The sequence below is a fragment of the Danio rerio genome, chromosome 1, assembly GCF_052040795.2.
Source record: "Danio rerio strain M-AB ecotype USA chromosome 1, GRCz13ab, whole genome shotgun sequence".
In the NCBI taxonomy this organism is placed as follows: domain Eukaryota; kingdom Metazoa; phylum Chordata; class Actinopteri; order Cypriniformes; family Danionidae; genus Danio; species Danio rerio.
In genome coordinates, this window is record NC_141021.1 from 25,296,986 (window position 1) to 25,309,496 (window position 12,511).

General features: G+C 35.8%; 1 protein-coding gene across 7 annotated transcripts in view; it reads right to left on the reverse strand.

Annotated features, from left to right (window-relative positions):
- The window catches only part of lrba (LPS-responsive vesicle trafficking, beach and anchor containing), a 410,338-nt gene that overhangs the window by 13,370 nt on the left and 384,457 nt on the right, over positions 1 to 12,511 (reverse strand). For 4 of the 7 annotated variants that reach the window (XM_087237191.2, XM_087237187.2, XM_087237189.2 and 1 more), the window contains exons 51-54: positions 10,929 to 11,084; positions 9,472 to 9,639; positions 4,124 to 4,225; positions 952 to 1,148 (exon numbers count right to left, since the gene is read on the reverse strand). In XM_087237191.2, coding sequence (XP_087093317.1) covers positions 952 to 1,148; positions 4,124 to 4,225; positions 9,472 to 9,639; positions 10,929 to 11,084 — 623 coding nt within the window. The remainder of the gene's footprint in view (positions 1 to 951; positions 1,149 to 4,123; positions 4,226 to 9,471; positions 9,640 to 10,928; positions 11,085 to 12,511) is intronic. The other 3 variants (XM_087237193.2, XM_087237192.2, XM_087237188.2) reach the window with 1 other exon arrangement.

The window sequence follows — 12,511 nt, forward strand, 5'->3', positions numbered from 1 at the left end:
CACTGACATTGATTACAATTTACTTATAAAATTAAGTCTTACAGTCCAAACGCCTTATAATAACCCCCAATAACATTCCAAGGTTAATGAGTGTTTTCAATAAGTGAACTAATAAAGGGATAAAGTCCTTTTACAATGATTTAGCTCAATGATTTATATCTATGATACAAAACCTTAAATTAAAATGTTAAATGTTAAAACAAATTAGCAGACATGTACAAATAGCACATATTAGTACATAGACAAACTAACAAAGATCAGAATACTATTAAATGAAGAAGAGCATTATTAAATAATGCAGAAATGTGTTTTGGAGTGAAGCTGCGCCCTCTGCTCTGTCACTGCAGTCTCTGTTTATTGAAAACAAATGGAACCTGGACACGATGAGGAAACTAATCAAGGGCGGTGCAGCAGAGAGCAGGGGAGCGCGTAACAGAGCCGGCCAGTTAAATGGGATGCAGGTGTGGGTATGTGTGTGCAGGACGCAGAGAGAGAGAGAGAGGGGGAGACGCAGAGCTCTGTGAATTTTCCCAGGCCCAACGGAAAGAGAAAGTGATGGAGCGGCAATGACAAAAAGAGAGCTGGCCGATTTTAGGAGCTCTGCCCGCCAATGACAAATGTGTCCTCTAATGCAGGAGGCCTTGCCGCTGGCCATATCGCTCTCTTTCTCACTCTCAAACCCACACACACATGCAGGCTGAGTGGCATTTTGTGGCCCAGCAGATCAAAGGACAGATCTAGACCCTGAGGGTTTAGAAGCCAGGAGAGATGGAAAGAGGAAAAGAGGGAGGCCCGTAAGCAAATCATGCCAGCATTTAATCACACTCCAGACAGCTGACATGATAAAACACAGAGGCTGAGAAAAGAAATGCAAAGAGAGAAAGAAAAGGATGCAAGAACTTCCCACTCTGTTTCCATGGTTTATAAAGACCGGTTTAAGATCATGTTTACCTTTATGTTGTCTTCCACCTCCATATGTCCCAATAGCTTTCCATTGATGCTGAACACACAGAAGTGGCCCTTGTCGTAGTAAATGACACAGTGACCCTCAGTGGAGGACAGAACAAGTCGTGGCCGCATACAGCCGTCTGGACCCTCCAGAGTCCTCAACAGGTCACCGTTCATTGAGTGGACCAAACAGGGACCCTCTGTTATCAAACACATACAGACAACACAAGGGTCAAACCAAATCAGATATGACTTTGTCACTCTAACGTGGTCATGTCTTCTTTGAGACCTAACACGTCTGCTGAAATTAACATAATTGACATATGTACACTGCAAAAAATGCTTTTCTCACTTGTTTCTAGTCAAATATCAAAAAATTCTTAAAATCAAGAAGTGTTTTCAAGACAGGCAAAACATATTGTTTTAAAAATTATAAAAATTAAGTGAGTTTATCTTTAAAACAAGCTAAAACAAACTGCCAATGGGGTAAGCTATATAGTATTATGTCAAAAGGAAAAACAAGGTTATTTTGCTTATTCCATTGGCAGATTATTTAGCTTGCTTTGTTGATGTAATATAGTCTATGATGTCCCTAGTGTGTGTATGTAAAGTTTTAGCTCAATATACTCTAAAAATAATGTTTTATAATGTAAATAATGTTTTACTCTTTGAAACTGCCTTTTATAGGTTTTGATCCTAATTGTGCCATTTTTGGTGTCGCTTTAAATTCAAACACGACTGTGATTTAGGCGGAGCTACAAATGCCGGTGTCAGCATATTGTCAGACTATATATACATGTTTCTTTTTTTAACAAGAGAAAAACCCAATAAGATCAAGATCAAGATCTCATTTACAAGGGTGACCTGGCCAAGAGGTCTGCAACACACGACTTAATAATAAAAATAATAATACTACGAATAATAATAATGAATAAAAAGTAAAGATAATATAAAAATTATAGTTTAATTATTTAGCTATACCAAGTTACAATATGTTAAAAACACATGCATTAGGAAATGGATTGTTTTTGTTTATTATAAAGAATGGAGCAAAATAATTTAAATGGGATGAGCTCAGACATTTTTTAGTTCAGACTGAAGTGTATTCCAGGATGAGGGGGTGGCATGACTAAAGGCTCACCTTCCCATTTCAGTTTGAAACCGGGGAACAGTCAAATGATAAGATTCACGTGAATGTAGGGCATACTGGCTTTTTGACCTATGAAGAAGGGAACTTGGGTATAAAGGTGCCAGACCCAGAAGAACCTTGTAGACCAGAGTCATGCAGTGGGTGTTTCTGCGAACTGTTTTTATACAGTGTGATTATAAAAATTAAAAATTAATAAATTGTTACCATTAAAAGCTGGTTACATAAACAAACTGTTGCCAAACAACTGTTTAAACCTCTTATAACAGTGATTATTGCATAAAAGATCCCTTTAAAACTCACTTAATTTTGACATTTTATTTTTTAAAACAAGAAAATGGTTAGAAAATGCTTCTAGATTTAAGAATGGTTAGATATTTGCACTAGAAACAAGTCAAAAACATCTAAGTAAAGCATTTTTTGCAGTTCTCAGGGTAAAAACATCTTATCTGAGGAGGCAATGATTAGAGTAAGACATCTTAGGAATTAAGACTGCTAGTTTCATAGAAAAGCTTTTTAAGAATAGTTAATGGCCAAAAGTAAAAATCTTCACACTTCAGTCAAATATAGTCACATTTGTGTAGAATTTCGAGACATTTTGTACGGTTGTGTTTAGAGAGCGTAAACTTTCTGCATGAGTACAGAATTCAAAATGAAAATGCAAGGAAACATGCTTATTGCTTTGTATAGCTGCTAATACAAATCTAAAGCAATACAATATCTGATTATATTTAATATACACTTTATTTCCTTTGGGCATTTTGGTTATCTCTGTTTTTTAAATTTTTTTTCAAGGTACTAAATAATTCTGTCAGTTTCATAGCTTATCCAAGTTTAGAGTTTTCCCTGTAGGTTCAATCAAACTTATATGCTCATTAAAGGCAAATCTTGTGCAAATATTCCCCTCAGACATGACTTTTGGCCAATACCACTCTTTTTCTTGTGAAGTCCTAATAGTCAAGCATCACTCAGGGTCATAGCATCATAATTAGCCAGTGAAGTTGAAAGAAAGTGAAAAATCTAGGAATGGATGGTAATGGTGCCATAGTTACATTCATAAAACCACCCAAAATACCACCTAATAAATGTGCTTTCATCATGAAACATAAGCACTGAAAGGCACTCACTTTTTGATGCTAACATTGTATTCAGATATGCGACCCTGGACCACAAAATCGTGTCTTATGTTGCACAGGTATATATTTAACATTAGCCAAATTTCCCTGTATGTCAAAAGAAATTAGGACATAGAGTAAAGAAGATCTATAAAGGTCCATGAAAAACATTCAGTAAATGTCCTACTGTAAATGTATTAAAACGTAATGTTTGATGATTAATATGCATTGCTAAGAAGGAAATCTAAACAACTTCAAAAGGCAATTTTAAATAAAAGTTTAATTAATTTTTTTCAAATATTTGTCAAATATTGTCCAATTCTGAGAAACCATACAACAATTACTGACCAGATGATGCATAAATCTCAATAAAAAAATGACTCATAACTAGTTGTGTGGTCCAGAGTCATATATGCCTTGATTATTTGGCTCAAATTAAAAACAAAAACATTAGAAAGTGTTAACTAGAGGGCAATTTAGTAAAATACAGTGCTCAGCATTAATAAGTACATCCCTCACAAATCTTTTAAAATCATATTTTAATAGGAAGTTATACAATATTATATTTGTGCATATACATTAGATTAGTCAGTACGGAAGCCAAATCTGAAGCTTATCTAAAAAAATAACTTACGATAACGGTCCAAAAATGTATAAAAATATTTATTTTCAAAATGGGGTGTGCTCAATTATACTGAGCACTGTAGCCCTGGGTTAAATTTGGCCATCGTTGCCATGAAAAAAAGCACATTCGACAGAGCGAACATATCAACAAAAAACTAACTAACTTTCTATTAAATAAATGAATATTATTTGGCATAAACATAATTAATAAATGAAATACATAAAGATATAGCAACAATTTTACTAACTAACTAACTAACTGTATGATAAGTGTTAGTGTCTGCTTTACCTCTGCAGCCACTGATGACCAGTCCCAGCTCTGCACACACACTCGCACACGTCACCTCACAATCATGACCCGTCAAGATCGCCCGGGGCGTCACAAACTCTGCTGGAGAGACACAGACGTAACAGAACATAATTAATACAATCACAAAAAGGAAGCGTTTTATAAACACCTAGACTGAAAACAATATTCTACACCATAAAGCACAGAGTAGCTGCAGATAGCAACACTGCTGACATTTTATTTATTTAATGTTTGTTGTCTACTGTTAGCTCATTAGTATGTGTAATCACTTAAATCAGATGTTTATCAATCCTGCCACCAATCTTAATTACCATAATGAGCTCTGCGACTGTGATATCTGAATGAGTACATTCTACTATCACTCACAAAAACAAGTTGCCAGTGTGTAATTTGGTTCAGGTAATGTCAAAAATAACAGTTTATGAACTCATGAATTATCTCTTTTTTTTCTTCTTTAACTGGATTTAAAGTCACACATTTAATTGGTTTAACCTTGCAGGTCTCCTTCTGTCTCTCTCTTTCTCACACACAGTGTAGATGTATAGGTTTCATTAGGTGGCAAACTTCCTAAATGTCTCAGCTTTGAGTTATACCCTACAACTCAGGGGATTAAAGCCTGATGTCGGATTGTGCCCTGAAAAGATCAATAAAACTGATATATTGGTGTATCGTTTAACCTCCCCGTCATCGGCCACCATTTGGTTCGCATTAGGACAACATCTGATTACAATCTAATTCCTATATATACTGTATACTATTTATCTGTATCGCGAACGTGCACTAGAGAGTATCATTTTACCATAGAGACAGACAATGGATGTTTAAACAGAGCAATCCTCGAACAAATACATTACTGCAATAATGTTTGGAATTGAAACAGCATCAGATTCAATTAGTTATAAAATCATGCTTCATGGCATTGCTGATGTGCATGATTTGGTCACAAGATGGCAGTGTGGTCCACAGAATAGAAGATACTGAAATCCTTCACCGAGCATAGTCTGGGAAAACGTGTATGGTTTCAAAAAAACACACTATTTGAACTCATACTGTGACTACATTATAGGCTCAAGTAAAAAATTGTAGGGATAGGGGAAAAAAATTATATTTAATATATGTACAGTAACAAATTCACTAAATAATATAAACAGCAAAGAGAGACAATTACTATGTAATCTATGTAACTATGCATTACTTTGTAGTGTCTGCTGCAGAATCTATAATTGCACGGCAAAAGAAAATAGTATGTGATGAGATTTTTTAGATAGATAGATAGATAGATAGATAGACAGACAGACGGACGGACGGACGGACGGACGGACGGACGGACGGACGGACGGACGGACAGACAGACAGACAGATAGATAGATAAAGAGAAAGAAAGAAAGAAAGAAAGAAAGAAAGAAAGAAAGAAAGAAAGAAAGAAAGAAAGAAAGAAAGAAAGAAAGAAAGAAAGAAAGAAAGAAAGAAAGAAAGAAAGAAAGAACCAAAGAGTTGCTGGTCCCCATAGACTTGCATATTAAGAATATGCATAATATGAAAGCCATTCAAAATGTATTCACATGGGTTTGGTGAGTAAATTAAGACCGAATTTTGTTCAATTCTTTAAATCAGTCCCCCACTCTTAAAATGTTCGCTACGCCCCTGTATCTGTCTGTCTGTCTGTCTGTCTGTCTGTCTGTCTATCTATCTATCTATCTATCTATCTATCTATCTATCTATCTATCTATCTATCTATCTATCTATCTATCTATCTACCTACCTACCTACCTACCTACCTACCTACCTACCTACCTACCTACCTACCACCCTCCCACCCACCCACCCACCCACCCACCCACCCATCCATCCATCCATCCATCCATCCATCCATCCATCCATCCATCCATCCATCCATCCATCCATCCATCCATCTATCTATCTATCTATCTATCTATCTATCTATCTATCTATCTATCTATCTATCTATCTATCTATCTATCTATCTATCTATCTATCTATCTATCTATCGTTCTATCGTTCTATCGTGTTCAGCATAACTAAATACACCCCATTTTAAAAATAAATATTTTTGTCCATTTCTCAGTGAATATTGGCAATGTATTTTGAAGCATTTAAACAAAATTTATTAAACAGATATAATTATTAAAATAATATTTTTGTCACCAAACATATTTAGAAATTGAAAGATAAATGTCTGGCCTGAAAAAAAAAAACATTTAAAGATTAAAAAAGTTATAAAAAAAATAAATAGAAATGTAAAATTTAAATGTGTTATCAAAATCATAATTAATAATAACAACAATTAATACAGTTTGGTCAGTTATGGGTGACCATAAAGGGATGGTTCACCCAAAAATGAAAATTCTGTCATAATTTACCTAATAGATATTCTTTCTTCTATTGGTGGCAGCCGGCACCCACAAACCTCCATAGTACTTTTTCCTATTGTGGAAGTCGATGAGGGCCAGCAACTACAATCTGACAAAAGATCATCTTTCGTGTTCAACAGAAGAAGGTTTAAAACCACCTCCATAAAGAATCACAAATGTCATTTTCCCTTTGGGTAATCTTGACAGACCTTAATTTAAGCTTTTTCAGCTTTAAACTTGAATCCCTTAACCTGAACGTTTGTATCATTCTACAAGTGACACAAATCCAAAGATTGAGTTTAATTTGACTGTAGATGAACTCTCAGGCTATTTAATGCCACTTTCAACCACCTAACTACAGTACAGCCATATTTATTTTAGATGCTCATTACCCAAATCACGATTAGTCATAAATCCTGCCGCATTTGTAAAAGAGCACTTAACAGCATGTAGAGCATCCAAAAACTCCAAATTAGCAAAAGGGAAGGGTGTTTTTGTGAAAGTGTGTGTGCAGACGGCTTTGATCAGCAGCGCAGCCATATGGTTAGGGTGTGCAGGGGAAGCCCGTGGCGTTTTTCACTTTTATTGAGTGTTCTCTTGCTCTCTCAGATAGATGGGACTGAACTCTCCTGAGCGGGAGACCTCCGAGTCACATTTACTGTCTCCCTCCGTGGCCCTCTGGCCTCCACTTTCACTCAAACACACACACATAGGCAGTGCCGTTCCATTTATGGTGTGATACTAGCCTGAAACTCAATCTTCTGAGCAGAGACCTGCTGTGGTCAGATGAAACTAGTTGTAGCTTCTGAGAGTGAGCTGTAAATAATTTCACATGCCTTGACAGACGTGTGTGTGCGTGTGTGTGTGTCTGTGTATGAACAATGAGATTTTAACGCTGTTGCATAGCATTGATATCATCACCTGTATGAAAGCTTTCCCTTTGTGTTTTTGCTAAGCGCTGGTTGGGGATTTGGGTTCTGAATGTTACCCTGATTTTGACCCCTTTTTGTATGGAACGCAAAGCTCTTTTGAGCACAGGCACTAATGAAATCATTTTCTCTAATGACGTAGCACAGAAAAGGAGTTGTCTAGCACAGTGGTTCCCAACCTTTTTCTTAGGGGCCCCCCCCATAGGCATATACAAACATTGGAGCCCCCCCTATTAAAATACACACTCACACACACACATATGTACTATATATATATATATATATATATATATATATATATATATATATATATATATATCAATATATACTGTATGTGTGTGTTTGTGTAATATTAATATATAATATGTATAGAAACTATAAATTGATCAGTTTTAACTTGTCTTGGCCTTCAATAAAACCAAAATTTAGGTAGGCTTTGCCATACTGTTTAATCTTTTTCTTCGCCTCTGAAGAATCACTGCATTTACGTCTCTCTGCCGATTTTGTTTTGATTTTGCCTTTACGACACGTTGACAAGCACATTGCGTGAGTGAGCAAAATTTAAATAATTATTTAAAGTTATTTATTTTAATTATTTTTACTATTATGTTGGAATTTTAAGCATATGTTTTGATATATATATATATATATATATATATATATATGTATTTGGTACTTAAAAATACATATATAATAGCAGGGCTGCTCGATTTAGGGAAAAATCATAATCACGATTATTTTGGTCATAATTGTAATCACGATTATTTAAAACGATTATCAGTTAAAGTCAAAATTATTAGTGCTCCTGAGAATTTTTTTTTATATAAATATTTCCCAAATTATGTTTAACAGAGCAAGGAATTTTAACAGTATATCCTATAATATTTTTTCTTCTAGGCTTATTTGTTTTATTTTAGCTAGAATAAAAGCAGGTTAAAATATTTAATTTAAGGTCAATATTATTAGCCCCCTTAAGCAATAAATATTTTTGATTGTCTGCAGAAGAAACTACTATTATACAATGACTTGCCTTATTACTAATTAAGCCTTTGAATTGCACTTTAATCTGAATGCTTGTATTTTAAAAATACCTAGTGAAATATTATGTGCTGTCATCATAGCAAAGATAAAAGAAATCCGTTATTAGAAATGAGATATTAAAACTATTATATTCAGGAAAAAAAAAAAAACTTCTTTCCATGAAACAGAAATTGGGAGGAAAAGGGTTGCTAATATTTAGGAAGGCTAATAATTCTGACTTCAAGTGTTTACATACAGTTATTTTCCACCCTGCAAAGGAAAAAGAAATAAATACAGTAGAATAAAAATATTAAACAAACTGTGCTTTATGCATCTTCACTGTAAGAAAAACACTTTAGCTACAGCAGTCCTTCAGTCAAGACTAGTGAGGGATTTTCTAGTTGTTTGATTAATAATCATAGAAACCACCGGCAGCAGGAATATTTCGCGCTGTCTCTTTGGTTTCTCTTTCACATGTCTTTTGATTCTCAACTCGTTTGTTTATTACACAAATGAGGGTTAATATAAATAATCACTAATCACCGCGTTTTGACACCTATTTGACCATTAGAAAGCTCATGTTAATGACTTTAGATGTCTGCACTCCTCTGCTCGTCTCAGAGTGCGAATGAGCGAATGCTGAGCGGTCGCATGCTTCTGACTGAGTGTGCTTGCTGAGCACACACACATAAGCACGCGCTCGTTCGGGCTTTTAGTAGCAACACGTGTACAACTAGAAAGGTGGCGGAATATGATGCAATAAGCGTTTATCTCGATAAATGCTTTTTTATAGTAGTTTGAAATCGAAATCGGATTTTCGATTAATTGTACAGCCCTTTATAATATTGGAGCATTTTTATGCCTTTTTCTACCTCAACACTTATCCTCTCCCGCGCCCCCCTTGTGAACTCTGGCGCCCCCCTTAGGGGGGCGCGGACCCCAGGTTGGGAACCACTGGTCTAGCAGAATGATCAAGTTTCAGCGTGGCTAAAACTGCACAACTTACTTCCAGCGCTCTCTCCAATGCTGCTGTGCTTGCCGTTCCAGTACCAGAGCAGTAGTGTGGCATCTCTAGAGCCAGAGAGAACGTAGCAGTCTCCGCCAATATACGACTCTGAGCGCGCCAGGCAGGTCACCACATCAAGATGCCCAAAAACAATCTGTGTCAGTTTACCTGTAAAAACACAACATATAGAGTAAAACTACTTATTGCAAACTATACATGTTTTGAGATGCAACATACATTTAAAGTATATATTTATAATTTCTTGTACTCCCTGCAGGGATTGACTGAATGACTCTACTGAGCCTATTACAAACACTAGATGAGCTCATGCACTCCCCAATTCATACTGCACTTTAAACTGTGCATTTGTGGTGGCTGCCATCAAGCTATGGAATGCCCAACCTCCTTACATCAGGCAGGCCTCATATTTTCTCCTTGGCCTTTGTCACCTAATACCTTACACGTGCAGTTGTTATAGTGCTTGATTTGTATACTATGTGTTATGTGTGGTTAGTGTTTTAATCTTTTGCATTTTGGTCTGCTCCTTGGTGGTTTTAAATTAATTTAATGAATGAATGAATGAATAAATAAATAAATGAATAAAAAAAATATGCACTTTTGGATTGCTGAATGTGAATGCTAAAGTCTGTGTATGTTCATAAGAGAAACATTAAGCATTTGAGGGACTTTCAATTTACACTCTATAGTCTATACTTTTTAGGCTTGGTTTAGCAAAACTCACTTTTTGGGCCTTTTTCACTGCATTACATACCTTATATTTGTTACTTTTTTAATACCACCTCAAGTGAGGTTTTAAGTAACCATGCCATTACTAAAATGTGACACATGCACATTACTGATCATCGATTGGTCCAAGGGAATCTTCACTACCAGCATCAATTGATGTGAATGAGGTATTTGATGGACCAAACCCTCTATATTTACACTGTCATCAGCAGCCACTGTTCAAGAACTAACGTATCTGTAACTTCCACTGTATTTTACATTTTATACTGTCTGAAAGTATGGGATTTCTGTGTTGTTGGCTGACTAGTGTTGTGTGTTTTTTTTTTGCGTTTACAATGATATCAGGGCAGTAGAGGCAGCACAACTATAGTTACTATAGTTATAGTATAATCTATCTAGCTATCTGCCTGTTCTCTTATTGTATTGTTTGTGTGCATGTATATCTGGGAGTCTGGAAGCATTTGAGTGTTTTATTCAAGTTGTATTGAAATTCAAGTTCCGCTTGCGTGGTTTGTGTTCTGATCTTCCTCCTCCCGCGAGATGGAGTCATGGTGCATCCGTGAGATGAGAAAGCTATCTGAGCCCAGGGGTGATGGAGTTGTAATGCAGTCTGCAGGCTCATTTGTGACTTTTGACCCTTTCCTTTGTGTACTGCGGTGGAGGCGGCGTCACAGTGGACGTGGAGGTGGTGAGGGGGGCGGTGCGGTTACCTGTATCAGTGGAGTACACGCGGAAGCTCTTGTCCCAGAAGCCACACAGCAGGATGAAGCGGTTGTCAGCTGTGATGACAAAACACTGAGCGTTTACTTGGATGCTCTGATCTAACAGATCTGAGATCTGCCTCCTGTGAGCACCCACATTACTGGCTGTAAGGAGAGAGAAAGAAAGAGTACGCGGATAAAGATTCACTAGGTATTAATGATTGACATAAGTTTACTAGATTGAGAATTACAGTGCGACACTTTCTAGAAAAAAAAGTGATGTATAAGGAAAGTCATACATTGCACAAATTAAAAAATACTTGACCTTAAAGGTCTATTTTAATGTCTAGCAAGTGAATTCCTGACATTAGGACATTATAAATATGGTAAACCTTTAGCATTGAGAAATATGCCATTTGTCATTAATACTGTGTGTCAATGAATACGTAACTGAGCAGAAGACAGAAGAATAAAATAGATTTCCCTCTACCATAAACATAACAATGCCCTGCTTGGCAAAAAAGACTAAAATAATCATAACAAATGATGTGTCCAAACGACCATAAATTACAGATTTTTTTAAATGCATACGGACAGAAAGTGAAATGGAGAGATAGAAGAGATAGGTGGGTGATAGAAGAGAGGCAGGTGGGTGAGGCCCAGACACACTCGTGACACACACCAGCATTGCATCTGTGCTGGAGCGAGTGGACAGATTATCAACAGCACAGACATGCAGAATTTACTGTGTTTAAACATGTGAGCTGTGTGGAATGCAGTCCGTCTAAATACATACATGACATTCTGGAGCAGGAGTGAAAGAAAATGAGCTATGAAAGATGTTTCCTCCAACACATACGGACAGAGGAGGGCGAGGGGAGGCTGATTTGATGTTTTTGTTAAGTCTGTATTAATGTAGTGTATATACTGTATTGTAACACTATATTATAAATATAATAAGTAAAAATGAAATCGAAATTTAATATTTGTTAATTTACCAGGTAGGTTAAAATGGAATCAGGCACACAAACTGGTATTTCAAAAGTAAAAAAACAACCCATTGAATGAAAGCTTTTATATTGTAGCAGTCAAGGGGAAAACATTATATTCAACAAATTCAATAAAAATTCTATTATTTTAATATTATTTTTGTTATTAATCATTATAGCATTTTATTATTCAATAAATTGCACAAATTGAACTAAACATTTGGATGCCCAAATATGTTGGGCATGTATTATATTATATTGTATTGCAATGTATTGTATTACATTACTACAGACACAAATATTTATACAATACATTTTACTATACATATAATAATATTTATAAAATATTTACATTCTTAAAGATTTTTACATATTAGAAATTAATTGAATTTCAATGAGTGAAGGCTAAAATGTTGTGGTGTGAAACAGAGACAGAGGTGTTGAGAAAGGTAGAGATGGACACACACACATACAGTAAGTAGGGATGGAGATGGTGGCCATGAAGTGACAGAGATAAATTAGGCAAGGCATTTTATACTGTATAATAATAAGGACAGCAGGGGAGAGGCCTTATAAGATAAATAGGAGCAGAGAAAGGAACTT